Raw genomic sequence first — 26,334 nt, 5'->3', positions numbered from 1 at the left:
AAGCGCCTGTGCCTGGGCTGCCGGTAGTTATCCCATTACCCTCCACAACCATCTTGCTGTATAAATGTCCCAGGAATGGGGACTGGGATAGCCAACAGTGCTGGAAAACTTTGTGTTGGAATTTCAGTATCCTGGGTGTGGGGTGGGGTTTTGAGAGCCCCAAACTTCCCTCTCATCCCGCGCCGGGACTGGAGGGTGTGCCAAAGAGCTAGGTTTTTCCTGCCTACATCCTCCTCACTAACCTCTAGCCCCGGCGCTGTGGGGTCCTTGGCACGTGCCGGGACCAGCGCGTTCTCCTCTGGAATGTCCAGAGGGAAATAGTCCATACTGTCACCATGCTCGCCAGACAAGCGCCGCAGCGCCCCCTGACGGTCACGGAGTAAGCGCGTCCCAAGCCGCACGCGCCCCCTAGTGGCTGATGCTTATACAGTCATCAGCGAGCACCGACCTCCGGTTCCAGTCTTCGGTCTGCTGACTGCAGTCATCATCCTCGCCGTCAACGTCATTTTCTTCTTCTTCTTCACCACCACCACCACCACCACCACCACCACCACCATAGCTAATACATAAATAGTGCATCCTACGTGCCAGGCACTGTGCTGCTTTATACGTATCACCTCATTTAATCCTCACATCAGCCCTATGAAATGGGTTCTGTTACATTTGCATTTTCCTCATTTGAAGCACGGAGAGGAAGGAAACTACTCACCCAAGATCACACAACTACTAAGTGTCAGAGCCTGGACTGAGCCTAGGCAATTTGTCTCCGGAGTTCATTTTCTGAATAGTTCAAAAATAAGCATGAAGTGACGTAATATGATGGTTTGGGATTGCTTCAAACAGCTGTGTGTTAGTGGAAAGAAACTGGGTCCCTGGATCACCACGTTGCCAGCCTGGATCATTTCACCTGTGGGTATTATGTGAGAATAAACTTTTTAAATTAAGTCATAATATTTTGAAGTGTCTTTGTGGTAGCGATTCAGCTTTTATCCTAAAACAAGGGCACCAGAATCACCTGGATTCAGCTTTTATCCTAAAACAAGGGCACCAGAATCACCTGGAGGGCTTGTTCAAAGGCAGATTGCTGGGCTCCACTCCCAGTAAGTCTGGAGTAGGGACCTCGACTTTGTACTTCAAATAAATTCCCAAGAGCTGCTGCTAATCTGAGGGCCAGGATTTGAGAACCACTGCCCCCAGGAATGAGGAATGCAGGTCCTTACTGGGTGTTGCTTTGTATGCCCAGCATTCATTCACTCTCTTTGGGAGTACTGCCTTTTTCCCTCGGAGTCCACACGGCTGATCCCACCGGAAGACTCCAGGCCTGGCCAATGAGTGAATCCCTTCCCTTGGCCTTTGCAGTTGGTTCAGGATTGGGCGTGTCCCTGAAGTCGGACCAATGAGAGTCAGTCCTGGAACCATTGCGGGGTTGTTGGGGAGGGCCCTCGTAGGCTTGCCATGCTGGAATGGCTTAGGCCTGGAGCACTGGGGGCTCCCCTGAGGTAAGAGCTAGTCTGAAAGTGAAGCCAACACAAGGGAAAACAGGGCTGGGAGATGAACAGAGAGACTGTTCCTGACATATCATCTGTGCCTCTGGGTCCAGTGAATCCCCAAAATGTTTCAGGAAGTTGACATTTTCCTTTACATCCTACATCAAATCTATGAGCAAATTCTGTCAACTCTACCTATAAAAGATGTCCTGTCCTGTATTTTTTAAGCGAAGTATAGTTATGTACAATATTATATGTTACAGAGGTACAGTATAGTGATTCACAATTTTAAAAGGCTCTACTCCATTTATAGCTATTATAAAATATAGGCTGTATTCCCTGTGTTGCACAATATATCCTGTTGTCCTGTATCGGAGGAAAAGTTATGCTATAAATTAGAACATTATTGGGTCAATGACAAAACGGGAATACAAATAGTAGAGTAAGAAACTTTTGCATGTTAATGTTCAATTTATGAACTTAGTCATTGTACTGTGGTTATGTAAAAGAATATCTATATTCTTAGAAAATGCACACTGAAATATTTAGGAGCAGAAGGCCATGTGTATGTAACTTAGCTTCAAATTATACAACCCCCACAAACATAACAGAGCAAATTTTTTTTAAATACTTGTTTGTTTATTTATTTGGCTGCGCTGGGTCTTAGTTGCGGCATCTAGTTTCCTGACCAGAGATTGAACCCATGCCCCCTGCACTGGGAGTGTGGAGTCTTAAACACTGGACCACCAGGAAGTCTCCAGAGCAAATGTTAAAGAGGGTAAAAATGTTAACAAGAAATGAACCTGAGTAAAAGTATATGAATGTTCTTTATGCTATTCTTAGTCTTGCAAATTGGTGTAAATTTGAATTTATCTCCAAAGAAAAAAGGTTAAAAAATTTTTTTGAGATCTAAAATTCTGGACAACAATATCAATATAAGTAGAACTGGGGAGATAAAGTGCTCCATGATCCAGGTAGTGTTTGGTCTGAAGATTAAACTTTTAATTAAACTTCAGATCTGAGTTTTTACAGTGTGCATGATAAAATTTCAAGGATTACTCCTGAAAGAATAGAAATGGTGCCTAGATTCCAAATTAGTGGAGGGAAAAGGAAGAGTGAAAAAACACAAGACAAAACAAACAAACAAAAAACGCAGTCACTTCAAAGAAGCCGGGGCTTCCCTGGTGGCGCAGTGGTTGAGAGTCCGCCTGCCGATGCAGGGGACACGGGTTCGTGCCCCGGTCCGAGAAGATCCCACATGCCGCGGAGCGGCTGGGCCCGTGAGCCATGGCCGCTGAGCCTGAGCGTCCGGAGCCTGTGCTCCGCAACGGGAGAGGACACAACAGTGAGAGACCCGCGTACCAGAAAAAAAAAAAAAAAGCCTTAATGAGGGTGGGGGGGAAGCATAGAAAAAAATGGGGACAATAAAATCACACAGTATGATGACTGGAGCGAATAAAATATATCACTAATCACACAGAGAAAAATTGTATTCCGAGCCTAAACACTTCCGGCGACCCGTGTCCCACCCTCCTCCCCAGGCTTCCTGCTCCCACCGCTGCCCCACCCCCCAGTCCCTTTCTCAAGCAGCTAGAGGGACTCTGAACACCCAAGTCAGATCCAGTCCCTCCCCTGCTCCATCTCACTCAGAGTAAAAGCTGGAGCCCCCTCTGCAGCCGATACGACTCTGCACCATCTGCTTCTGGTTTCGTTCCCCGCCCTCTCCTCCCCGCTTAGTCCTCTCCAGGCACATGGATCTCCTTATTGTTTCTCTGAAACACCAGGCATGTTCTCGCCTCAGGACCTTTGCACTGGGTGTTCCCTCTGCCTGGGGGACTCTTTCCACTTGGCTCACTCCTTCGCCACCAGTGGAGAACGGATAAATAAACTGGGTACAGCCACACAGCGGTATCCGCAATGAGAACAACCTATGACTACACGCGATTACAAGAATGAGTCTCACACTGCCGCTGAGTGGAAAAAACCAGATACTCGAGATGATACATATTCTGCTTCTATTTACGTTAAATTCAGGACAGGAAAAAACAGTCTGTGCCGTCAGAAGTCAGAATGAGGATGACCCTGATGGGAGGGCAGATGCGCTGAAAGGAGCCAAACTGTTTCTTGGTCTGGGCGCTGGTGACCGAGGTGCATTCAACCGGCGGAAATTCACCCTGCTGAACACTTACGGTCTGTACTGTTTTGCACGCGCGTCGACTTCAATAAACAGCTTCAAGAAACAAAACAAACGAAAACAAAATGGAATGAACCTCCGTGTTCCCACCACCCAACTTAAGAAACAAGACATTTCCGGCCCTCAGGCCCCTCTCTCCCAACACAATGTGCTTTTATACCCGCACGCCCTGCCCCGCCGCCTCAGTTCCCTTCTTCAGCTTACTAAGCGCATCTTCCCACTCAGAACTCAGGCAGCGAGCGGGCCGGGGCCAGGGCACAGGGCCGGGGCGGGGATGTATGCGGAGGGGGTCTTGTAAAGGGAGAAGGAGGGATGGGATTTCTGAATCCCATCCAGGCAGCGGGAAGTAATGCTCCTGTGATACCCTTGCCCTTAGTACTGACGGGCGGGGGCGGGGGGCTTGCTTTGCAGCGTGGCCCCCAAGTGCTCAGGGCCCAATGTCTGGACGGTGGGACTCAGCGCTGAGACTCCCTGTAAAGTAGCCACTGGAAATGCAACCTGCCTGCATGCACGCTCTCTCTTGGTTTCTCTCTGTGTCTCTTCCTCCCTCCCAATCTCTCCCTCTCCTCAAGAAGAAAAAAACTCACAATTATTTACATGAAGTTTTATTACATCAGACTGTAACCAAAGGATCCAAGTTCCAACTCTGAATCTTTCAATAAACTTTGAATTAATAGCAGTGCTACTTTTTCTTTTTTGTACTGTAATATTTATTTTTAAATTCTTTTTTATTGGCATGATTTTATATATATATGAGGTTCGAGAACAGTTCAGCCTTTGCATCTCTTTTCTGGCCATTAATATTGTTTATTTCATTTCCTGATTATTATGGGAAATAATCTTTTTTAAAAAAATAAATTTATTTATTTTTGGCTGTGTCGGGTCTTTGTTGCTGTGCACAAGCTTTCTTTAGTTGTGGTGAGTGGGGGCTACTCTTCGTTGCGGTGCGCGGGCTTCTCATTGTCGTGGCTTCTCATTGTGGAGCACGGGCTCTAGGCGCGCAGGCTTCAGTAGTTGCGGCACGAGGGCTCAGTAGTTGTGGTTTGCGGGCTCTAGAGCACAGGCTCAGTAGTTGTAGCACACGGGCTTAGTTGCTCCGTGGCATGTGGGATCTCCCCAGGCCAGGGCTCGAACCCATGTCCCTTGCATTGGCAGGCAGATTCTTAACCACTGTGCCACCAGGGAAGCCCGGAAATAAACTTGTATAGGGAATGGAGGCACTTGGCAGGTCTCTGTGATATCCAGGGACACACCAGAGGGTGTGGTGACATTTAGGAAGCTGGGGGTTGGGGGGAAGGTGCTGAGGGGGCCCAGGTGACCCAAAGGAAGGCTGGAGGCCAGGCAAGCACCCAGATGGGACAGGCCCTGTGGACTCTGGGCTGGAGGAGCGGGTGAATTCCAGTCCCACGGAAAGTAGAAACCACGGAATGTAGAGTCATGTTGGCTGTGAGGGCGAGGGAGGAGAGGATGTAAGGAGGGCATGGCTGCTCTGTGCAGGCCTGGTGCCCGGACAAGGAGATGGCTCAGCCTGCAGGGCTGTGAATAAAGAAGGAAGGGCAGGTCAGACTAAGCAATGCTATCACTGAGAGCTTCCTGGGCACCCTTCCTTACTCACTGGGTCCTCACAGCACCTACCTTACAGATGAGGAAACTGCCTCTCCAAGAGAGGAAGACCCCCAAGCCAGAGAGCAGGGCTGGAGCAGAAGACCCCCAAAGCATAACCCTTGCTTTGAAATCTTAGATAACTTCAGGGCTTCAACCACCTCCGATTACTGCTTTTTTCCTCCCAGTAGAAACAAAGAAAAAATACAGAAACACAAACACACTTGATTACAAAGCCTGAGGGAATTTTTGGAGTGACAGAACGGCCATGAACCCTGCTTGTGGTGGCGGTTATACAATTCTCTGCATTTATTAAAATTCATAAAACGGTGTACACACACACACACACACACACCCGTGGATGGCTTTTATTGTTTGTAAATAAGAATCTTAAAAAAAAAACAGTGAATGTACTTTGTATCTCAATTCAAAGACAACCACTGTAAAGATATGTTTTTGAGACAGTTGGGGGAAACCTGAATAAGGACTGGCTGTGAGATGACATGTAAAATTTTGTTAATTTTGTTAGATGTGATAAGGCTTTGGAGTTATATAAGGAGATGCAGCCCCTCCCCCCCTTTACTTTGATGTTCACTGTGGTATTTAAGAATGGACACGATGTCCATCACTTGTATTTTTTTTTAAGTATTTCCAAATAGAGGGGAAGGGTGATGAAATAGCAAAATGTTGACAGTTCTTGAAGCTGAGTGATGGGCCCATGTGAGTTTATTGTCTCTCTGCTTTTGGTAGCTGTCTGGAAATGTTCATGACCTAAGTTAAAATTTTCGAAAATAAAATTAAAAATAAGAGTTCGTTGTTGGTTAAGCACAATTTGGAAAATACAGAAAACTAGAAAGACAAAGATACCTCTTCCCTAATCCCACATCACTGCTGTAGTTAACATTTTGATGTATTTCCTTTCAGCCTTTTCTATTTTATTCAGGCTTGAAAAGTGGTGTGTGTGTGTGTGTGTGTGTGTGTGTGTGTGTGTGTGTGTGTGTGTGTTTTACATAACTGTGTGAGCAAATTGTTTATACAGTCCTGCTTTTTCCCTTCTTAAAACATAAGCTGTTCCCTTGTTAAAACATCTTTGCATAAACACAATCTCTAATGTTTGCATGGTGTTTACTCAACAGGGCAGTGTTGCCAGACATTGAAGCTGTTTCCAATTTCCTCCTATTATAAATAATGCCTCGATGCACATCTTTGTGCGTCCCAGTGGTGGGATTGCTGGGCCAAAGGGTGCGGATCCCCTGGCAACTCATAGTCAAAATCTCCAGTGTTTCTGCCTGACCCGAAGCTGAAATGACCTCATACGGTTAAAGTGAGATTTCACTGCTATTTGTTATTTCCTAAAGTTTGATTCATGACTAGAGTTCATAAGAGGGTTTTTTTTCTTCCCCCAGTTGTAGGAAACAGAAATCCATTCACTCTAGCACATGTCAAAAGGGGGTTGCGTCAGTTGGCAAGTAAAGCTAATATTCAGCTTTTTTAACCTAAAACAATAAAACAGCCAGGAATTTTACCAGCAAAATGGGTTTATTTGGGAATAGCAGAGAATTACAATTTGGGACATGGACTCTATGGTAAAGCACAAGCAAGTGGGGAGAACAAAGGAGAGGCACATTCTTTTATAGAGGAGAAGGGAGAGTTTGGGAGGGTCTGTTATAAACCGAGTCCGGTGGAAGAAACTGGGAGCTTTAAGTTTAATCGCTTTTCTTTGGCTGAGCTGTAACAGTCTCCTTTTAGTGGCTGGACCGTTGCTGGGCAAGAAGAAATTTTTCCTTCCTCCTGATGGGTAGTAAAGCAGTAACCTTCTTCCTGTTGAAAGTAGAAAGGTACATCTCTTCCTGTCCAGTCTATAATTGTCCTGGAGAGGCAGGGCATGACAGCTCTCCCTTCTGGCCGCCCAACTTCATTTTTTTTGGCGCTACGGGCCTCTCACTATTGTGGCCTCTCCCGTTGCAAAGCACAGGCTCCGGACGCGCAGCTCACGGGCCCAGCTGCTCCGCAGCACGTGGGATCTTCCCGGACCGGGGCACGAACCCGTGTCCCCTGCATCAGCAGGCGGACTCTCAACCACTGCACCACCAGGGAAGCCCCCAACTTCATTTTAAATGAGGCTTCTGTTTATTCATTTTCACAGCTTGGACAAGCTATCTTGCTACGCTGATTGTTGAGATACTAAATTATTTCTGTATCGGTTGGTAAATCATGCTGCCTCAAGATCTGCACATTTTCCACACAGTGACCACTCTAACTTCCCCTTCACCCCACTTCCCAGACCTCCCAATGCAGGGGGGAAAAAAGCCTTAATGTCAGGCACAGCAATGAAGCCTTCTGATCGCTCAGTGCCCAAATCACTGGTTGTTAAATATTCTGATTAATCTTGGACACAAGCAACAGAAAAGCTGACTCAGATGGCTTAAACTGTAAAGGAAATTTGTAACTGGAAATTCCACACTTGGCTGGCTTCAGCTAAAGCTGACACATCTGTTCAGCAGTGTCACCAGGGACCCCATTTCTTTTCATCCCTCTGCCCCACCTTTTCCAGCGGCAGTTCCCAAGATAGCTGCCAGCGGCCTCTGGGCCAGAGGGACCCTCATTCATATCCCCCAGGTAAAGGGGAGCACCTTCGTCTCAGATTTCCCCAACAAAGTAATAAGGCTGACTCTGACTGTCCAGCTGAGGTCACACGGCAGTGCCAGAGACAATCACTGTGGCCTGGGGTGGACCCAAATGCCCAGACTGGCTGAGCCAAGTCACATGTTCCTCAACGGTAATGCCCTTTGCTTGAAGCCACAGCCGAGGTTCAATCCAATTCCCGATGTCCTCCCTGCCTTGCTTCCCGTAAAACGGAGATAGCAATGACAGTCGCTTCCTAGGGCTGCTGTGAGGATTAAATGAGCTCATTAACGCCAAGCACTTAGAATGGTGCTCACGCACAGAAAGCACTTATATTCGCTACTGTTATTGTCAACAGATACTTATTCTCAGCTCTCCAGGCCGCCATTCTCTGCAAGCTCCTTATTTTCTGTACTCCACCCTCTTTCTAGTTACCATCGCTAGACAACAAATCTCTCCAAAATACGGTGGCTTAAAGCAACAACAGTAAGCCTTTTATCTCTCACCATGTCTGTGGTCAGATTTTTGGGAAGTTCTGCCTTGGGATCCCATATGGATGTAATGAGTTGGTGGCTGAAGCTGGGACAGTGGGGTGTCCCAGTTGAGGTACCAGCTGGGGGGGTGTGGGTAGCTCTCTCTCGCTCCTTGTACTCACAAGGCTTCTTCATGTGGTCTCTCCCTGTGGGCTGGTTTGGGCTTCCTCTAATCGTGGTGGCCTCAGGGCAGTCAAAGTTCTTGCATGGCAGCTCTGGTCTTCAGCGTCTCTGTTTCACGAAAGAGGCAGAAACAGCCTCACCTCTTCTGATCTAGCCTTGGGGCTCATGCAGCATCACTTCTGCAACATGCTGCTGGTTATAAGCAACTCACAAGCCTGCTCAGATCCAAAAAGAGGGCAGGCAAATCCCACTTCTCATGAGAAAATGACAGTGAACTCGGCGAAATACGTCCTGGTAATATTATGAAAATAATTTTAACTTTGTGCACAAAAGGTCTTGGGGACTCCCAGGGTACCCTGGACCAAACTTTGAGACCTGTTCTAAAGGCATGTATAAGCCTGGGATGGCTAGACATTCAAAACGTGCTGCAGTGTACAGGACAATGCAGCCTCAAATGTCCAAAGTGCCCCTTTGGATGGATTGGTATCTCTTTGATCCAGTTATCTAGGACCTGGAGCGGGGGCTCTTGCGTATAAACAGGGTTGGGGGGTGTGTGGTGGGGGAGGCATCTCAACTACAATGTTCAACTTGGTACTAAATGCTGGAAACTGGGAGTTCCCTGGTGGCCTACCGGTTAGAATTCTGGGCTTTCACCGTGGGGCCCGGGTTCAATCCCTGGTCGGGAAACTGAGATCCCGCAAGCCACGGGGTGTGGCCAAATAAATAAGTAAATAAATACTGCAAAATTCAGACATACAAAGAGACTCTGGAGCTACTGCCTGGGTTCTAATTCCCACTCCATCACTTCCTTGCTGTGCAACTCTGGGCAAGTTCCTTAACCACTCTGTGGCTCAATCAGGAAAATGGAGACAATAACAGTATCCACCTCCCAGGGTTATTATGAGTTACCTTGGCTCATAGTAAGTGTTACAAGAGTGTTTTCTCTGAGTACTACTGTTACTCCAGTGACCATTCACATCCAAGAGGCCATTGATGGTAAGATGCGTTGTTACTTCAAATCACCAGGAGAGAAAAAAAACCTGCCAGTTAAACTATGACCCACGAGCGTTGTAAGCTGCATTCTGATTTCAGAGGTGTTAACAAGTAGGGGAGGAAGGGGTCAATAAAATATGGTTTTATTGTGTGCACATGTGCACGGAAGAATTTAGCAGTAAGGACGTCCACCATAGCACTGTTTATAGCAGCAAATCATGCTCAAACTCCCACAACCACGGATCAATCACACTAGTTATGGGGCAGCCACAAAATGTGAATGAAGGCTTTTTCAAAGATTGTTCCAAAACCCTGCGGCTCCTCAAAAGTGAATCTCCCTCTTTCATTCTTTCTTTTTTTTTTTTTTTTTCGGTACACGGGCCTCTCACTGCTGTGGCATCTCCCGTCGCGGAGCACAGGCTCTGGACGCGCAGGCTCAGCGGCCATGGCTCACGGGCCCAGGTGCTCCGCGGCACGCGGGATCCTCCCGGACCGGGGCACGAACCCGCATCCCCCGCATCGGCAGGTGGACTCCCAACCACTGCGCCACCAGGGAAACCCTCTTTCATTCTTTCTCATCTCCTCTCTCTATTCCATCCTCTATCTCTATCTGTCTCTCCTCTATGGCTGCATAAAGTAAATAAAAAATAAAGCTCTCCTACAAAGACAAATCTCTGGAGGGAATCCCCCGGCGGTCCCGTGGTTAGGACTCCGAGCTTTCACTGCCGAGGGCCCAGGTTAGATCCCTGGCTGGGGAACTAAGATCCCACAAGCCGCGTGGCACACCCCACCCCCACCAAAAAAGAAAAAGAAATCTCTGGAAAAAAATGCCCCGACCCAATCTAGTGCCTTCTGACACAACTGCCTGGAGAATGAAATGTGGGCTCCAGGCTGACCGGCTCCCAAGCCCAGCCTGGCCCATCTCCCACAGGCCTCTGCCATCCATCGCACAGCTGGAGCCAACCTGAACAGGTGTAGCCAGAGAGGGGCCTTGTCTTCATCTACTGTCCATGTGCCCACCTGTCTTCCAACGAACACATCCCTGGTGTCTCTGGGGTCTGGACAGGGCCCAGCCCTCTCCTCAGAGCCCCAGCCCCACTTTCCAACACCTTCAGGATAAACTGATTTTTGGAGGTCAGGCAGGTCTCACTGTTTAGCCTGATCCTTATATTCAATTCTCTCTGTTGAAATACCTGGTGTGGTTTCTCTTTTCTCTTTTTTTTTAAATGTATTTTTAAATTAATTAATTATTTATTTATTTGGTTGTACCGGGTCTTGGTTGCAGCAGGTGGGCTCCTTAGTTGTGGCATGCAAACTCTTAGTTGGGGCATGCATGTGGGATCTAGTTCCCTGACCGGGGATTGAACCCGGGACCCCTGCATTGGGAGTGCGGAGTCTTACCCACTGGGCCACTGGGGAAGTCCCTTCTCTTTTCTTGACAAGCCTCTGACTGACACCGAGTATGTCTTTCCCAAACTGTCAACATTCCCCTTCATACTTGTCCTCCTCCACCACCAGAGTCTTCCCCATCTCAGACCAGAGCTGCACTTTCCACTGAGGAACTCAAGCCAGGAGCTTGGGCAACATGGAGGGCACCTTCCCCTCCTCACTCCACAGAGCTAACCCATCAACGAGTTGTGCTTACCTCCAAAACAGATGCTCCCCCCGCCTCCAACTTTTTATTTTTGAAAATTTCTAAATGTGCACTAGAGGGACTTCCCTGGTGGTCCAGTGGTTAAGACTCCAAGCTCCCAATGCAGGGGGCCCAGGTTCGATCCCTAGTCAGGGAACTAGATCCCGCATGCCACAACTAAGATCCTGCATGCAGCAACTAAGACCCAGCACAGCCAAATTAAAAAAAAAAAAAAATGTGCACAAGAATTGCAAAAAAAGAAAGTCAGACAGAGAAAGACAAATATCACAGGATATCCCTTGTATGTGGAATCTAAAAAAGTGATACAAATGAACTTATTTACAAAACAGAAATAGACTCACAGATACAGAAAACAAACTTATGGTTACCAGAGGGGAAAGGAGGGGGAGGGACACATTAGGAGTTTGGGATTAACAGATACACACTACTATACATAAAATAGATAAAAAAAACAAGGACCTGCTGTATGGCACAGGGAACTATATCCAATACAATAAAAAAAAATCCAAAAGAGAATATATTTATAAAACTGAATCACTTTGCTGTATACCTGAAACTAATGCAACATTGTAAATCAACTGTACAATAAAACGTTGTTTGTTTTTTAAAAAAAAAAAGGATTGCAAGAAAAGTATAAGGGATATCCACATATTCTTGATACAGATTCACCAGTTTTAACAATTAGCTCTCGCTCCCTTTCTAGATAGATAGGTAAATAGATATAGATACAGATATTGATAGAAAGTGAGGGTGAGATGACTAATTGTTAACAACTGGTGACTATATATCGATAGCTATGTATATAGATATCTATAGGTAGAGAGTTGTAAATAGAAAAAGGTCTATTTGAGAAGCTTGCAGTCATTGTGTGACATTTCACCCTTAATATTTCAGCAGACCTCTCTCAAGAGCAAGGATATTCTCCTTCACGAGCACAATACCATTATCACACCAGGAAACTTTAAGATTAATATAATACTATAGTCCATATGCAAATTATCCCAACTGACCCACTAAGGTCCTCGGCTTGATATCTTGATTTTATCTCCTAATCGCTCTCTCCCCTTCCCATTGCTCCTGCCCTAGACTAGGTCATCATCACTTCCCCACCCTGACTCTCACCCTTGCTGGCCACCACATAATCCATTCTCCTCGTGGCAGTCAGAGTGAACCTTTACACAGCGTAAATCAGATCACGTCACCCCACTGCTGAAAATTTCCAGTGGTTTCCCGTCCTTCTTAGACCAGAAGGCAAACTCTTGCCATGGCTTCCAACATTAAATCACATATCTACCTGCTTATTTCTTTTTTTTAATCCTCTCATTAGAATATCAACTCCAACAAAGAGAGATTTTTTTTCTTTGTCCCCCCCACTGCTATATCCCTAGGGCCTAGAACAGTAGCTGGCACAGGTGTTCAATATATATTTTTGAATGAAGGAACGAGCGAGCAAATATATCTTCCCATTAGCCATCGCCCCAACCAGACTTTGAGGTCCCTGAGGGCAGGGCCTGTGTGTGTCATTGCGTATCCTCTCAGCACTTAGTATCCGATAGAAGCAAGTATTCCGAAAACGCTTGTAAAATGAAGAGAAGAATACATAATGAAGGGAAGTAATCAGCGATCGCCTGGGGCTGGGAATGGGAATGGGAATTGACTACAAGCGGGCACAAGAGGTCTTTTTAGGGTGACGTTAATGTTCTAAAATTGGATTGTAAAAAATAAATTTAAGAAAATTGGATTGTGATGATGGCCGTACAACTCTGCAGAAACACTCCGCATCATTACATCACTTAAAACAGGTGAATTTTATGATATGTAGAATACACCTCAACAAAACTGTTAAACAAAACTAAGCAAAATATGTGTGAGGGACTAAATGAATGCTCCCTAGGAGGTGCCCCGCAGGTCGTCTGAACCTTACTCTGTGCTGCTCTGGGCGATGCTGGGAACACAGTGGTGACTAAGACAGCTCTTGTCCCAGGCTCCACAGGCCCAGTGACAGCCCGGAGGGTCAGGGCCAGAATGGATGGAGGAGACACAGGCACAGGGGTCAGGGCCAGGATAGGGGATGCACAGGGGGGACGTCGGAGATCCAGGTGGGAGGAATCAGGGAGCACTTCCTAGCGGAGTGAACGCCTGAGCCAGACCCTGAAGGATGATGTTGTCCATGACTGTGACGCTAGTTTTTTTTTTTAAACACTTTTTCTACCTTAGCATAGGTCTGGCGGATCTCTGCTGCAGCCCACGAATCCGGCCATTCCGCGGGTTCTGGAGGACAGGGCCACACGGGGGTGCTGTTCTACTGCACTCGGGGAGACTCTACCGTGATCCCCTTGGTCTTGCAGGAGCCCGAGGTCCGAGCGGCGCCTTGAGGGCGGGGGGTTGTTTGCCGGGAGAATGTTTCCGAAGAGACAGAGGCAACACGGGCGGCGAGTGGCCCTTCGTAGGGTGGCGGAAGCACCCCCGGGGAGCAGCAGATTGTCAGTAGGGCGGGGTCTGTTCTTGGTCCCCGGGAGGCCGCAGCGCGGAGCTTTCCAAAGAGCTCCGGAAAGGGCGGGGCGCTAGGCGCGGTCTGGCGTGGAAGGTTCCAAAATAGTCCTCGCCGCCCGGGGTGGTTCCTGGCGAGGAGGCGCCTGGGGGGCGGAGCTTTCCAAAGCGAACCAGGAAGGGGGCGCTGCAGCCGCCGGAGCTGGAAGTCGCCCTAAGCAAGCCCTTGGGGGGGGGCGGGGGCAGTGCGTCACGTGGCGTTAGTTGGGACGAGGCCACTGGGTTGGGCTGGTACGTTAACTCCGCGTCCTCGGGTGTATTCTGAGAGAGCCGAAGCTTGGGGGAAGTGAGAGTGGGAGGTTAATCCCAGATCCATGGTCTCTGTGGAGAGGGAAGCGCCGTGAAGAGCGAAGCGAGTTTCCATCGGGCGTGGGAGGGAAGATGGGGAAACTGGCTAAGAGGAGTCCGTGGGAGGTCCTCGGGAGATAAGGGATCCGTGGAGCTCCGCGGGCCCAGGGATTGGTGTGCGTGTGTGGGGGGGGGTGGGGGGGCACGGAGGGGTGTCTGAGAAAGACTGCTCTGGGCACAGCGAAGAATGGTGTTGTGTAAAGATCAGCCTCTGGCATGGAAGACGGTCTTGACTCTGTCCCTGACGTTCTGTGTGCTGCGTGGCCTGTTGCTCCATCAGTCCAGTAGTTCGAATCATCTCCAAGTCCTAGGCCTTTTCTGCCCCTCTCACTCGCCAGCGGTTTGTGGCGGTGAATTGCTGAGTTTGCCTCTTCTCTGGCCTTGTGCCTGAACACCAAAGTGACAGCCCCAGACCCACCCCTCACTCACAGTCCAGTGGGGGGCCAGATAGTGACAGCCCAGAATGGTCAGGCCTGGGCTGGGGGAAACAGAGAGGAGGCAGGGCCAGGGTGCGGGAAGTACAGGGCCCTGTAGGATCCAAGCGGAGCAGAGGGCCCCTGACTCAGCCTGATGGGTCACAGAGCTTTGAAAGGATTGGATGGGGGCGGGGCCTTGGAAGAGGCGCCACTTCTAAGAAGGGGAGATATTTGAGCTGAGGCCCGAAGAATGAGTAGCATCCTATGAAGTGTTAAAAGAGAGGTGACACAGATCTATATGTGACTCATCTGTATGAAATGGCATCCAGGACATTCTATTATTGGGGGAAAATAATGCAAACTGCAATGCAAAAAAAAAAAGGAATGAGTAGCATTCTACTGGGAAAAGGGGCAGTGTCAGGAATGGGTGTTTCAGGCAGAGGAAATGACATCTGCAAAGGCTTGGATTAAGAAAGCATGGCTCGGGCTTCCCTGGTGGCACAGTGGTTGAGAGTCCGCCTGCAGGTGCAGGGGACACGGGTTCGAGCCCCGGTCTGGGAGGATCCCATGTGCCGCGGAGCGGCTGGGCCCGTGAGCCATGGCCGCTGGGCCTGCGCGTCCGGAGCCTGTGCTCCGCAGCGGGAGAGGCCACAACAGTGAGAGGCCCTGGGGACCCCCTTGCTGCCCTGGCGAGCCATCTGTCACAGGTCCCCTAGTCCAGGATCCAGCCGGTTGATGGGCTGTAATGTAAACCCTTGAGGGCAGACCCTAGGCTTGTTCCCTCACAGCCTGGTGGTTCAGTGACTGGCCTTGAGGTCGACCAGAAGCTGGGCTTGAATCCCAGCTCCCCCACTAATCAGATGTGTGACCTTGGGTGAGTGACTCAACTTCCTGATCTGTCAAATGGGGATATAATACTGGGGGTTTCATGAAACCAATCTCATCATTTTAGAGAGCCATAAAGAATTAAACATATAATTTATATATTATATATTTTAAAATATATAACTTTGTAGATGGTATCAAGGAACCCAAGAAACAACAGAGAGACTTAAAAACGTGCTGCCACGTCAGATGACACTTTGGCCTAAGTTATGGAAAATGCAGTTGCTGAAACGTGAATTCGCCAGCTCGAAGATACGCTACTCCAAACGTAATTATTTAACATTTTAATACTGAAGTTATTAGCAGCAGATTATATGTTTTTTTTAATTCCTTGTTTCAAAATCTATAAGAATCAGAAATGGAGTGATTAATTTGGGGTACCCATTAATAACCCACTTCTTGAGTGCTGGGTCAGTGTTACCTGCTCCCGTGCTACGACTCAGAGGTGAATATGCAGGGAGACCCTTTTTACTCCCTCTGGTTTTAGGAGATGACTCAGGAGGAAAGGCTCTGTCTCCACACCATCCCCCCTGCACACACACCCTGCCTTCTAGAGGGGCACCATTATATTCTTCCTTTATTGGCTGTCCTTGTATAATACAAATCTGCAAGTTTAGATACAAAAAAATCTGGAAATAAAAGATAGAAAAGTACCCGCCAGGCACCCCCTTCCTTCTTCCCGGACCCCTCCCCAGCGGGCACCGACGTGAGGTAACTGAGCATCTTCTTCCCCTTCCCCTTCCCCCTACCTGCCTCCTGGACCCCCAACTTGGCCCCCTACCCCCATGAGACCCTGGCCCAAAGAACATGTGGGCCCCCAAGGGGAGGGGAGGGGTGGTAGGGGTGAGCACAGCATTGGCAGTGAACGCAGCAGGTGGGCAGAAGGAAGCCCTTTGTTTGTGCTGTGTATGGGGGCGGGGGGAATGACCAAACTTGGGGTGGGCACTCGTTTGGGGCCGAGGAGGGCCCCCAGGTGGGCATCCCTCCTCCATCCCACCCAATACTGGAAGGTAGAAGGTCAACAACAGAAACTGGGAAATACAGCTTGAACCGAGGGCACTCGGTGGGATTGTGGCCATCCCCCTGTGTCTGGGTTCCGGGGAGAGGGGGCCATGCCAGCCTAAGTCTGGCAGAGAAACGGGTCCCTTAGCCAGGCTGGGTCCGTCCCTGAATTCCATCCTATCGCAACCTGGGCGTCACAATGTCGGTTCTGTACTGGTCGTGGGAGGTGGTCGAGAGAAGGGTTAGAGAGGTCGTCAGGAGGGTGCAGCCCCAGGGAGCAGGACTGGGGAGAGGTTGGGCCTCCACTCCCAGGTGTGGGGCTCCTGGAGATGATGGGGTGACTCGGGCTACAGTTCAATCTCGAAGGTCTTCTGCAGGTCGCCCGAGAAGGGGTTGGAAGGCTTCTCTACAGCAGGTTTGCCTTCTAACGCTGCCCACTGGGCCTCAAAGGGGTCCAACTCAGGGGCCGGGGCAGGCGCTGGCTCTGGGGGCCAGGGCGCCCCATTGGGGCGAGGACGGGCCTGGCCCCCAGGGGCGCTGGGTGCTGCAGGGGGTGGGAAGGCCCCAGCTTTCCCAATCAGGGTGGCAGGCTGGGGCTGGAGCTGGGCGGCTGAGCAGAAGGCGTTGGCCACCATCTGTGAGGGTGTGATGCCCACCACGGGCACGCGGGGCATGGGCGGGTAGCCCAAGCCCGGGTAGGCGGGCACAAAAGGGGGCTGCATGTGTGGAGGCGGCAGGAACACGGCCACCTGGGCAGGCGCGGCGTCGAAGGGCCCCACGGGGGCGGGGAAGGGCTGCAGGCCGGGGGGCACGGCAGGCACCGAAGCTGCCTGCTGCTGCGCCTTTGCCACCTGGGACACCTCCTCCAGCCACCTCTCGGCCTCCGAAGGGGTCCGCTTGTGCCCAGGCTGGAAGGCAGCTGCAGGGGGCGCGGAGGGCTCACCCCAGGCAGAAGTCCCTGGAGAGAGGAGAGGGGCAGTTAGGGGGCACGGGCTGCAGCAGAGAGAACCCCAGGCTGGGGATCAGACTCTGGACCGGGCTGCCTTGCCGCCTTGCACCCAGCTCTGCTCTTCATTAGCTGCCTGGGCTTTGGGCAAATGGCTTGACCATCCTGGACCACAGGTCATGCAGTGCTACAAAAATTCACTTCTGATATTCTAAGGTCCTAAGATGAAAAGTATAGGCACGACTGACAATCACCCAGGCCGGCTTCCCTTCTGATTGGTCAGTAGCAAACCTGTTATTAAATATTTTTTAATATCACCCTTGGCTCTAATATTTTGACACTGTATTGTCTTAGGAGGCTAAGATTCTAAGATTGCATGGATCTTTCTCAGAGTGTACTCTTCTAACATAGTGGGTAAGTTTCAGTGTTTTTAAGTTTGTGTTTTCTAAGATTCTAGAGTTCTAAATTTACATTGTTTGTAATTCCAAGGTGCTTCCACGTGTTTAGGATAAGCACGTGGCTCTAAGGTGATTCCTTGGCACTATTTTCTCAGAGAGCACTCTTTTAAGGTTGTAAGATTCCAAGGTTTCCTGGCTCCAAATCTGTTAGGTTCTAATATCTTGTGATTCAAAGGCTGTAGGTTTCTAGATTTTATGGTTCTAAGACAGCAAGGTTTAAAAACTGATTCCATGGTTCTAAGGTGACCCCATAATTCTTATGTTATCTCGTGGTTCTAGGATGAACCCGCGGCTCTGAGACAACCCCGTGGTTCTAAGATGATCCATGGTTCTAAGCCTGTGGGATTCCAAGATTCCCAGAGTCTCTGCAGTAGCCCTGAAAGGAGCAGGGGGATGCAGGAGGGGCACTGCAGGGCATATGCCCCAAGAGAAGGGCTGAGTTTACCTGTTGAGGCTGGCGGTGGCCCTGGTGCTGGTGCTCCAGCACTGGCAAAAGATGAGCTGATCTGTGTACACAGGGCACTGATGCTGTCGCTGTCACTGGCATTGGGAGGCTCCATCTCAGGCACTGGGAAGTCAGGGAAGGGTGGAGGTCAGCGAACAGGCCCAGGCTCTGCCCTTGACCCCATCCCCGCAGGTGGCCCTCACAAGGTGTGTGGGTTGGTGGGTCCACTCTGCAGTAACTAAGTGGCCACGGCCACAAAAGTGGTAACTGCGCACACGTGTGTGTGTGTGGCATCTGAGTGGTACAACAGCCAAGTAGTGTGTGACATATGATGGCAGACAGTCACAGGGATCCCAAACCAAGGAGGACCTCAAGAGCTGTATGTAGCCGCAAACCAGAAGAAATATTTTAAATGCTTAACAATATATATTAATTTTAAAATATGTTCAGGGAATTCCCTGGCGGTCCAGTGGTTAGGACTTGGTGCTTTCACTACCAGAGCCCGGGTTCAATCTCTGGTCAGGGGACCAAGATTCCACAGGCCGCGTGGCGCGGCCCAAAATATAAATAAAAAATGTTCAACCACACGTATGGCAAGAGCACCGACTAGTCAGAATGGATATTGCCCACGCTGCTGGTCACTGGCTGGGGATCATCTGTCTTGCTTTGAGTGCGGAAGCGGGGCCCCACCAGGCCTGGCCCATAACATATGTCATGAGGGCAGAGATGCACCTGTGCCTGCAAGACAGGACATGCTGAGAAGGTGTGGTGGCCTCGTGAGGGCTTAGGATGAGAAAAGGCACCATCCAAATAAACAAGAGGACCGTCAAGTGTGGCGTGTGACAAGTGCCTGTGACAGCTCAGCGAGTGGCTATCTCCAAGGGAGTGTGTGTGATGCTCCTATGAGCATCAGAAAGAAACTAGCTGTAGGAGTCAGCAGGTGTGACGTGGGGCTGCCCAGGTGGGACAGGAGGTGGCTTCCAGGTCATTTCTATGATGACTGTGCCTGTTAGTCCAAATGGGTGTGCAGCTTCTGGGGGGTGGCCTCTGAGTGTGACTGAAATCCAGATTGTGGCACCCGACTGTGATTCCCCAGCGTGAGCCAATCTGCCTGCGTGATGTATGGAATTCGGCATGAATTAGCATATGTGACTTGTGATTCACACAAGTTTGTGTGAATCCAGGTGTGTCGTTCGTGAGCGTGTGTTAATCTGTGTGTGTGATTTCTGAATGGGACACCTGGATATGTGCTTTCTTTCTTTCTTTTTTATTGAAATATAGTTGGTTTACAATGTTGTGTTAGATTCAGGTGTACAGCAAAGTGATTCAGTTATACATATATATATATTCTTTTTCATATTCTTTTCCTTTACGGTTTATTACAGGATATTGAATATAGTTCCCTGCTATACAGTAGGGCCTTGTTGTTTACCTATTTTATATACAGTAGTTTGTATTGGATACGTGCTTTCTAAGTGTGTGTAATGGTAACACCTGGTCCTGCAACTTCCAAGTGTGTGTGATTTTTGATTGCCCATGACTAAGTGTGTGACTAAGTGTGTGTGACACCCGCAGTGGAGTGGGACATCTGTGTGAGTGCATGAAATTTTTGTGCGGCAAGTTACATCCAAGCAAGTGGGCAACTGGCTACAGGCACGTGAGGCTTCTAAATAAAGTCTGGGGTGCCTGCCACCTCTCAGGGAGCAGGTGTGACAGCCCTGGGGGTGTACTTAATGGCAGGTTACTTAATGAGGACAGCAAATCTGAGGGTGCATGCAGTACCTGGGATGCTGCACAACATGGGGTGAGCATGCGTCATTCTCAACAAGCATTGGCATCTGCTCAGCAGTAGCCCAGCCTCCTGGATGCAGATCAACACCTCCCACACCAGTCCCCCGGGCCATAAGGGGTAGGTGCCTCGGATTTGGCATATGGAGGCAGGAGAGAGGGCCAGACCACATGACTTCACTGACAGCTGGGAGGAAAGACAGCTCTCCTGCCTGTCTCCCTCGGGCAAACCATAGTTCCATGCCACCTCTCTCCTCCCTTTTTCCCATGGCATACATTTTAAAATCACAACATATGCCATCTCTCTCCTTTTCCTGGTCCATGGCAGACATTAGTAATCAAACATGATGCTTTTCTCCCATTGAACTCTTTGCTCACCTTACCCCTCACCAGTAGAGCCTTGTGGCTCTACTGGCCAAATGCTGAAAGAAAGGACTGGTCCTTGCAATTCCATCTTCCCTCGAAGACATGGCTAATCGATGATGATGGGTGCTGCCTCTGCACAATCCTTTACCCAGAAGCGACATCACGAATCCATCACTATGCACCCTGACCCCATGATCCCCATGCTCACTTGTGCCCTTCAACTCATGTTTCCATAAGCCAAATTCTGGGAGTCATCTTTGGGCAAAACATAATACTCCTGCTCTCTCTTCTCGCTTGCCCATGGCAAACTTTGCTAATCAACCATGTGGTGTGCCACCTCGCTCTTTTCTCTTGCTCAAGTCAGACACTGTAAGGAGATCATGATGTCTGTCATCACTCTTTTCTCCCTGCCCTAGGCAGACATTGTTAATCACAATTCTTCTTTCCTCTGAACCTGGATCCTTGACCTGGCCAGATCTCATGGCTCTACTGGCCAAAAGCTTGGAGGGAGCATTAGCCTATGGTGCCTCAGTCTCCTCTTGAGCAAAAAACATGGCATCTGGGCAGCTTCTCTCCTCTCCCTTGCCCATGGAAGTCTTGCTAATCAATCATGACATATGCCACTGCTCTCATGTCCCTAGCTACAGCAGACAGTACTAACTGATCGTGAGTTACGCCACTTTTTTGCTATCCCTTGCCTGGAGCAGACATTGCTAATCGATCGCAGCTTACACTACCTCTCTCCTCTCCCAGGCTGATGGCAGACATTGCTAATTGATCACATGTTGCTCCTCTCCTTTGCCTGTGGCAGGCAGTGCTAATTAATCATGGTGTGACCTACGTGTCCATCGACAGATGAATGGATAAAGAAGATGTGGCACATATATACAATGGAATATTACTCAACCATAAAAGGAAACGAAATTGAGTTATTTGTAGTGAGGTGGATAGACCCAAAGTCTATCATACAGAGTGAAGTAAGTCAGAAAGAGAAAAACAAATACCATATGCTAACATATATATGAAATCTAAAAAAAAAAAAAGGTTCTGAAGAACCTAGGGGCACGACAGGAATAAAGACGCAGACGCAGAGAATGGACTTGAGGACACGGGGAGGGGAAAGGTTAAGCTGGGACGAAGTGAGAGAGTGGCATGGACTTATATACACTACCAAATGTAAAACAGATAGCTAGTGGGAAGCAGCCGCACAGCACAGGGAGATCAGCTCGGTGCTTTGTGACCACCTAGAGGGGTGGGATAGGGAGGGTGGGAGGGAGATGCAAGAGGGAGGGGATATGGGGATATATGTATACGGATAGCTGATTCACTTTGTTATACAGCAGAAACTAACACAACAATGTAAAGCAATTATACTCCAATAAAGATGTTAAAAAACAAAATCATGGTGTGTACCACCTCTTCTCTATCTCTCGCTTACAACAGACAGTGGCATTGATCCCGATGTTCCCTCCTGCTGAGCCCCAGGCTCACCTGTGCCCTTCACCTGGAAGTCAGTGCGGCGCTGCAGCGTGGATGGCAGCTCATTCAGCCGTAGGCTCAGCTGCCGTTTGAAAGGTGAGTTCTTCTGGCTGAGCGCCGGGAACCCACGGAAGGAGCCCTGGCGAACCAGCTGCTCCAAGGGGGCATGGCGCCGGGGGATGGCAGCCGCAGTGGTGCCTGCAGCCACTGGGGTGCCCGCCTCACCCTTCTCGCCAGGGGATGTGGTGGCCGGTGTTGGGGACACGTGCCCAGGCTGGGCAGGGCCAGGAGCCGCAGCTGGAGCAGCTGCTGCCTCTGCTGGAGACATGGGTGAGACAGGTGGTTAGACAGCTCACCTTGGCATCGGAGGCCTCTCCTACCCAGACCCCTTGATTGTTTTCCAATGCTGCCTTCCTCACCCAATGTGCCCTGCCCTCAAGACGGGCTGGTCAGAGTCCCCAAATGTCGCTCATCCCCACCCAAGCCAGGACCACCTTCCGCAGGAGGCCCGTGGGGGAGTCGTCACCCAACCTGACCCTCTGTGTGTCTCAAGCTCTCTGTCCCCCATCCATCTTCCTCTGCTGCTTCTGCTATTTCTCCCTCTGAGACCTTCTGTCTCCCTTTCTAATTAATTTAACAAACACTTTTTTGGTGCATGACCAATGTATCAGGCATTGTTCCAAGTGCCTTGCAAGTATTAACTCATTCAGTCCTCACAATCACCCAGTGAGGTTGATATTGTCATTATCCCCATTTTACAGATGTGGAAACTGAGGCCTAGAAATGGCAAGTGACTTGCCTGAGCCATAGTGTGAAGGAAGGGGCAGGCTGACTCCAGAGTCTGAGTTCCAGATGACTGCGCTAACCCTTCTCACCCTCTGGCCTGGTCTCTCCACATCATGCTGTCTTCCTCCATCATTCCATCTGCTCTGCTCTCTGTCACCTCCCACCATTCTTCCCACCTCAAGTACCTCCTCCCTTCCTCCAGTTGTTACCCATTGTTCTAGACCCAGCTTGGCATACTTCTTCCTCTGAGGAGTTTTCCAGATTGTTTCAGCCCCTCAGCCTGGGCTCCCTCCCCTCTGGGGCTGTTCTCAGTCCTCTGCAGGTACCTGGTCTCCCCACTCAGCATAAGAAGCGGGCTCTTCAATGGCAGGGTCTCCCCACCCCTGCCAATACACAAACACACAGCCATCCTCCCATCAAGGCGTCACCTGAATGCTAGTGAGGTTAAACTCAGGCCCACAGAGGGCAGGGAGGGTGCCCAGTGCTTCTCCCACCTTCCATGAGGGGGCGGTGAAGCTCTTACCCAGGCCAGGCTGGGGGCAGTGGAAACAGCCCGGGACACGTTGGAACTGGGAAACCACCTCTGCCCCCCACCACCTTGGGCTTCAGGAAGTCTCCTCCCCTCTCCGGGCTCCAGTTTCCCCAACTAAACCTGGGATAAACATCCCTCTGCTGCCTTCCCAGGTCTCCTGAGAGGGTCAGTTGAGGCAGTGAATGTTCAATGCTCTGGAATCCCACAAAATCTTGGTAAACAACTTTGTGGAAAGTGCACTGCTGCGTAACTCCTGAACTGAAGAGACCTCTTTGTGAACGTGCGGTGCCTTGAGACTGTGAATCAATGCACCATCGGCAAAACACTGTCATGTGTTCGGCAAATCATATACCGCACTTTGTAAACTCTCATTTTTGCGGTGCAGGCTCTCAAGCGCTTTCTACAATGCAAAGTACCTGGAACGTATAATATCCTTTGGAAACAGCAAAATCCTTTGCAAACTCTAAAGCATATGACATTCTTTGTAAATTTGAATATCCCATATAAACAGTAAACTCAGTGTACTCAGTGTGTTCTTTTGCAAACAATAAAATATCATATAGGGACTTCCCTGGTGATGCAATGCTTAAGACTCCGCACTCCTACTGTAGAGGGCCTGGGTTCGATCGCTGGTCAGGGAACGAGATCCCACATGCATGCCGCAACTAAGAGTCACATGCCACAATTAAGGAGCGCGCCTGCCACAACTAAGGCCCAGTGCAACAAAATAAATAAATATATATATAAGACAGGTTTTCACTAAAAAAAATATATGTACTTAGGCCCTCCGTTAACTATACTTTGTAATCTGCTTTACCAATGATAAAATTCTTTATAAATTCTAATAGATGATGTAAACAGCAAAATATTTTGTAAGCTGTGAACTCCTTAACTTTGTCAAGAGGTTTGTAAATGGTCACACAGTTTACCAAGAAAAACATATGTTGTAAACTCTAATATTCTAGCAAGTGATAAAAACTTGTTTTCCTAAACTTTTTAGCTAGAAATATTTTAAACTTACAGAAAAGATGTAATAATGGAACAAGGAGCACACATGTTCTCTTGTGTTAACTTGTTACCCTTGTTAACTCTTAACAAGTGTTAACTTGTTACAGTATTTGATCTGTCTCTCCTTCCATAATCTTTTTTCAGTATGATTTAAGAGTACGTTGCATACAATAAACAAGGCATGGAAACAACCTAAATGTCCATCAATAGATGAATGGATAAAGAAGATGTGGTAATATATATACAATGGAATACTACCCAGCCATAAAAAAGAATGAAATAAAATGCCATTTGCAGCAACATGGATGGACGTGGAGATCATCGTACTAAGTGAAGTAAGTCAGAAAGAGAAAGACAAATATGTGATATCACTTATATGTGGAATCTAAAAAAAAGATACAAATGAACTTATTCACAAAACAGAAATAGACTCACAGGCATAGAAAACAAATTTATGGTTACCAAAGGGGAAAAGGGAGAGGGGATAAATTAGGAGCTGGTGACTAACGGATGCACACTACTATATATAAAATATAAATATAAATACATATAAACAACAAGGAAAAAAAAAAAAAGAGTAAGCTGCAGACGGCTTACCCAACCCTAAAACCTTCAGCATGTACCTAAGAACAAGGACAGCCTCCTACTGAACCACAGGACAACTTCTTACTTGGGAAATTTAACATGGATATGATACTGTTCGCTAGTCTACAGTCCATATTCTAATTTCCCCAACTGGTCTACTCATGTCCTTTACGGATGTTCATATATATATATTTTTTTCAATGTATATATTTTATATACATATATTCAATATATACATATTGAATTGAATGTTGAATATATATCTATATATACAATATCCAGGATTCAATTCAGGATCGCACGTTACATTTATTAATATTTGTCAAATCTCTTCAGTCTCCTTTATCCTGAATCCCAATTCAGGATTCTTTGTAAATTCTAAGCAGTGTTTTCCAAAAATGTAAAAACTAGAAACAGTTAAAAAAAGTAAAATAAAATTAAAAATTACATTTTGACTCAGCACACAATACACATATATTTAAAAACCACAGTTTGAGAACTTATAAACTATTTGCCTTTGACCTAGAATGTTAGAGTTTAACAGGTATTTTTCAAACTTTCATGATGGCAACCCAGAATAAGAAATACCATTAACATGGTAACCCGTTCCATACACACACACACACACACACACACACACACACACACACACAGATATACTGACATAAAAGTATCATTGAACTATACTTACCCTTACTACATTCAATTACTCTGATATTTTTTATTCTTTTCCATTTCATTTCTTAAAATGCTAACCACAACCCAGCAAGCTGACTTCACAACCCATTAACAGGGTGGATACACAGTTTGAAAAGCCTGGGAACATCCCTGGGTTAGCAGATAATAAAGCTCTCGGTGAGCTTTGCTGGGATTTGTGGCCAACAGAATATTGCCCAGAGGACTCCTTAAACTGAAGTACACTTTATGAACTGTAACCAAACTTTGTGGTTGGTGCTTTGCTTTGTATTTTTTACTTAAAAAAATTTGGCGGGGGGGGCTTCCCTGGTGGTGCAGTGGTTAAGAATCCGCCTGCCAATAAGGGGACACGGGTTCGAGCCCTGGTCCAGGAAGATCCCACATGCCGCAGAGCAACTAAGCCCATGCGCCACAACTACTGAGCCTGCGCTCTAGAGCCCACAAGCCACAACTACTGAGCCCGTGTGCCACAACTACTGAGCCCATGCACCACAACTACTGAGCCTGCGCTCTAGAGCCCACAAGCCACAACTACTGAAGCCCATGCACCTAGAGCCTGTGCTCCGCAACAAGAGAAGCCACTGCAATGAGAAGCCCGCGCACCACAGCGAAGAGTAGCCCCCGCTTTCCACAATTAGGGGAAAGCCGGTGCACAGCAATGAAGACCCAACACAGCCAAAGATAAAATAAAGTAATTTTTAAAAATTTTGTTGATTTGGGTTTTGTGTGTGTGTGTTTCCTTTTTGCTTTGTAAACTGTAGAGCCCCTGTACCTACCTCTGCAGCTCTCCCCCCAATCTGGATCCCTTGGCCCCACCCTGGGACCATTCGGTG

General features: G+C 48.4%; 1 protein-coding gene and 1 long non-coding RNA gene across 3 annotated transcripts in view; one reads left to right on the top strand and one right to left on the bottom strand.

The window, feature by feature from the left end:
• Window positions 1–6,266: 6,266 nt before the first annotated feature.
• The window catches only part of NUMBL (NUMB like endocytic adaptor protein), a 34,748-nt gene continuing 14,680 nt past the window's right edge, over window positions 6,267–26,334 (bottom strand). Inside the window, exons 8-11 of one of the 2 annotated variants that reach the window (XM_022585614.3) lie at window positions 21,907–22,212; window positions 18,262–18,384; window positions 13,424–17,370; window positions 6,267–8,672 (exon numbers count right to left, since the gene is read on the bottom strand). In XM_022585614.3, coding sequence (XP_022441322.1) covers window positions 16,760–17,370; window positions 18,262–18,384; window positions 21,907–22,212 — 1,040 coding nt within the window. In that variant the 3' untranslated portion in view covers window positions 6,267–8,672; window positions 13,424–16,759. Of the gene's footprint in view, window positions 8,673–11,823; window positions 17,371–18,261; window positions 18,385–21,906; window positions 22,213–26,334 lie in introns of those variants that run through there. The other variant, XM_022585613.3, reaches the window with a different exon arrangement.
• On the top strand, window positions 14,251–25,465 carry LOC111180842 (uncharacterized). The gene is made up of 3 exons (XR_002646289.2): window positions 14,251–15,678; window positions 21,859–21,990; window positions 24,365–25,465. It is a non-coding gene; the product is annotated as an uncharacterized LOC111180842 (long non-coding RNA).

This window comes from Delphinapterus leucas, chromosome 20 (assembly GCF_059928025.1).
Source record: "Delphinapterus leucas isolate spDelLeu-1000000601 "Yukka" chromosome 20, BTC_Dleu_Yukka2, whole genome shotgun sequence".
Classification (NCBI taxonomy): domain Eukaryota; kingdom Metazoa; phylum Chordata; class Mammalia; order Artiodactyla; family Monodontidae; genus Delphinapterus; species Delphinapterus leucas.
The sequence above is the reverse complement of the archived record's forward strand: the minus strand, read 5'-3'. Positions and strand labels throughout refer to the sequence as shown.